Source organism: Hipposideros armiger, unplaced genomic scaffold (assembly GCF_001890085.2).
Source record: "Hipposideros armiger isolate ML-2016 unplaced genomic scaffold, ASM189008v1 scaffold_870, whole genome shotgun sequence".
NCBI classification, from domain to species: domain Eukaryota; kingdom Metazoa; phylum Chordata; class Mammalia; order Chiroptera; family Hipposideridae; genus Hipposideros; species Hipposideros armiger.
In genome coordinates, this window is record NW_017732220.1 from 244,359 (window position 1) to 248,342 (window position 3,984).

The window sequence follows — 3,984 nt, forward strand, 5'->3', positions numbered from 1 at the left end:
ACAGCATACTTTGTAAGCTTTAAAGTGTTACATAAATCTCAAATAGCTTATTATAGAGAAAAAACTATTGACATATCTATACTAATAAAGGATCAAAATGACAGATAAAATTTAACCCTTACCTCTTCTAATCATAATGGTTTGGGAACTGAAATCTATTTTTCTGGAACAGAATTAGCATTCTTTCCACAGCTATGAAGGAACTCTCCCTACTGTCAGATGGAATAAAAGTAAAATGTAAGATCTGGGGACATTTTAGCCTATTTCTTCTTCCTTCATTCTACTGAGATTGCCAATCTGAATTGCTGAGTGACCAAATACTGTTGCTATAGATTGCCATATTTAAGGCTTTAGACTGTTTTTCCTTCAGTTCTCTGATTTCACAGTGAAATACTTCAAGCATAATGTTTGCTGAGTTCTAAAATGTTCAGTAAGTTGTAAAATCATGGAAATGGAAACTTACCCCCAACATAATTCAATTTGGAAACTAAAGTTGAGAGAAAGTCATAAAAATTCAATTTAAGTACAATTTATTGATTGCCTATAGTGTGTATGGTCGTCTATTAGACACAATGAAACTGAGGCATAAAACAGATGCAAGATCCCCGGCCACAGGTCCCTTATGATCTAATTAGCATAATACAGATCAGAAACAGAAGACAGGCAAGTTACATGTCAATGCTTATGTACTAGAAACAACATTAAAGAGCAGTAATTTAAGTAATTCAAAATGGCATCTAATCCTAAAATCATTTATAAAATGTATTTGGCCTTGAAATTCCTAGCACTTCAAGCAAGATAATTAAGTTCCACTGAAGACAGAGTCACAAAGATGCAAATACACGGAAACCCTGAAGAGCACTATTAGTGATTTTTGTTATTTTGGTTCTTCTGTTTTCTCCTTATGATCGTTCGAAGCCTCCGTAATACCAGTTTATCAGACAGAAGCATGTCATCTTGTTGTTCTAGATAATCCAGCAAGTTTTCTGTCCATTCAAGTGCAGCTTTATGGCTGATGTGCTTCTCTGGATTCAGTTCTGTTTTTCTGGTCTTACTGGAAGGCCGTTGCTCAGCAGGCCTAGACTGGTCCTCAGCACCTTCACTGTCACTTAGCACCTGACAGCTTGAGTCATTACTCTGGGAGTCAAACCACTGATCAATATTCTCAATGTCAACATGTTCACAGTCTTCTGTATTCTGTAAAACCGTTGCTAAGTTAGCTGCCAAAATGGCTCCTTCATCAATGTGCATACCTGAATTCTCTTCATTGCCAGGGAAGAGTTTTTTCCATGCTTTGGTTATGGTACTTGATTTTACCATGTTCCAAGCTCTTGATACTTCATAAATTGCATCCAACACTGTCAAGTTCTTCCAGAACATTTTTGGGTCAATTCCTTCATCCATATATTTCTGGAGAAGTCCTGCTCGGTAGTATCTTTTTACTGTGGCTAGAACTCCCTGGCTCATAGGTTGAATTAGACTTGTGACATTTGGTGGCAGGTATTTCACAACTATTCTGCCATCATCTGAACTCAACAACTCCTCATCTGGATGTGCTGGGGGGAAATCCAAAAGAAGCACTGCTTTTTCTAGAAGCCCCTTGGACTTCAAATGCTTCTGTACCTGTGGCACAAAGTATTTTTCAAACCACTGTCTGAAGACAGAATGTTCTATCCATGCACTTTTTTGACTGAAATAAGTGACAGGAAGGTTTGAAAGGTCAGCTCCTTTGAATGCCCGGGGTTTTTTTGCTTTTCCCACAACACAAAGATTAAGTTTGTGTAAACCTGTGGCATTTGCACAACACATAATAATGATTCTCTCTCTGCTTGACCTATAAGCAGAAGTACTTTGCTCAGTTTCAAGAGCTAATGTCCTTGATGGTAGACATTTCCAGAACAATCCAGTTTGATCAGCACCATAAATTTGCTCTGGTTGTAGATTCTCTCTCTCAACAAATTCCTGAAAGTTACCACAAAATTCACTGGCAGCAGTTTCATCTCCTTTTAATTTTGTTCCTTTACCAGCAGCCTTTGGAATACCATGGCGCTGTTTAAAACGAGTTAGCCAGCCAGATGATGCATTAAAATCACCTTCCATCCCCAAAGCATCAAAAAAGAACTTAGCTTGTTTTGCACAAATCGTTCCGGACACTGGAATCCCATCTGTTTTCTGTTGGTTAAACCACTCTATCATAACTCTATCAAGTTCCTCATATGTTGATGACTTCATAGATTTACGTTTGGATACCCCACTTGTAGGATCTGAACTGTTTGCATAGTTTATTATCCTTTCTTTGTTCTTTTTAATATCACGAACTGTGGACTCACCAATCCCATATACCACAGAAAGTTTCTTGAAAGAGATGCCTTCCTCAAGTTTCTTAATAATGTCAAGCTTGTCCTTAATTGTCAACACCACACGTTTACGCTTCCCCAACATTTTAAAGTCTGTTTCAGGTGATGACTGGAACAAGATATTTAACAACTTAGATTTGAACACAATGAGACCAGAAATGGGGTTCTAAATTCCCTCTCCTGTCCCCATAGGACCTAAATGGATAATGTGCTGGCCAATTGCCAAGCAAGGCCTATGCGACTCTTCACTTTGCAGTTTTAAAACTTACAAAGCTCCTTCAACAAGGACTTGCTCCAATTAATCCTATCTTATTTTTTCCTCCTCATTTAGTTTAAGTTTAAGGTCTGTTCATAAACTACAATCTCCATGGAGACTACAACCAATACTGTACCAGCAATGTCTCTAAAACAGTCTTATTGCATTTTTCATTCTTCTTGCCATCATTACAGGTGTTCTTTGCTAAAGGAACTAAGATTCAGGTCTTTTGGAAAATGTGATTGGGGAATAAACAGTTTAAGAGAAGACTTGCAGACTTGACATGTCAGGAAATATAATGGGAAAACGCATCCCCTGACTATTCTTTTTCAGGCAGTGTATTGTATGGGAGGCTGCCTCTTCCAGGCAAGGACTGCTATAAGGTTACACAAAGTGAGCAGCTACGGAAATCATAAGCAAGCAAAGTGAGGCAGGCTGGACAGAGAAGTGGGTGGTGCAAATAAGGTGCAAGTGGACAGGCAGAAAACTTTGTACCTGAATGACACAAACTTATACCTAATGTATTTAGCAACTGGAAAGGAACAGGAGTAGAAAAGCGGTGGTGTCACGTGATTCAATAAAGCACCCAAAAATTCCAATGGTAGAAATCAGGACTCATGGTAGAGAGTAAGGGGAAGGTTCAGTAATGATGACACAATAATCTTGGTAAAGGATGATCCTCGATGGGCCAACAGAAGTACTGTAGTTCCTGTGGGGGGCTGTATAGGCACTCGGAGCTTCCGAAACCTAAAGAAAAATACCAAAAACATTTTTTTTTCAATATCAGGGTCTGTGGTATCACCCACATCTTTCCTGAAACTATGTTGAGGAAATTAACGCCTCCTATACATGTGACGGCTAAACACGACAAATAATGTTTTTAGGCATTATCTGGAGTGACAGCGGGACCTGCATTGCCTACCTCCTGAAATTAAGAGGTCAGAGAGAAGCCGTGTAAGCGAGGGCCTCTCCATGCAGGGCGAGCTCCGGAGCGCGGGACGTCTTTGCTCACGCGGAGGGAGCCCGGATTCCTCCGGGGCCGCTGGCGACAAGGGTGTCACCGCCGCAGCCTGCCATCAAGCAAGCGACTGCTTGGCCCAGGGGACGCCAGTCCGCGAGCCGGGGGCATGCTCTCCGCCTGCCTGCGAAAGGGCCAGATCGCCCTGAGAGCAAATGGAGTCTCTGGAGGGAGGCTGACACTGGTGTCGCGGCAGCGGCGAGGACCGAACGTCGCCGGCGGAGCCGGAAGGCGGGGGATTAGGGTGCACGCGCGCGCCCCCGCAAGAACGTTATGTCGGCGAGGGGGCGGGGTCTGCGCCGGCGAGCGCGCGCGGCCCGGGGGCGGAGTCTCCGGCGAGCGGGCGGGAGGGG

General features: G+C 42.4%; 1 protein-coding gene across 1 annotated transcript; it reads right to left on the minus strand.

The window, feature by feature from the left end:
- Positions 1–504: 504 nt before the first annotated feature.
- TIGD2 (tigger transposable element derived 2) lies at positions 505–3,879 on the minus strand. The gene is made up of 2 exons (XM_019629832.1): positions 3,536–3,879; positions 505–3,360 (listed from the first exon to the last, which is right to left on the minus strand). The coding sequence occupies exon 2, from the start codon at positions 2,440–2,442 to the stop codon at positions 865–867; it is 1,578 nt and encodes a 525-aa protein (XP_019485377.1). The 5' UTR covers positions 2,443–3,360; positions 3,536–3,879; the 3' UTR covers positions 505–864.
- Positions 3,880–3,984: the final 105 nt, after the last annotated feature.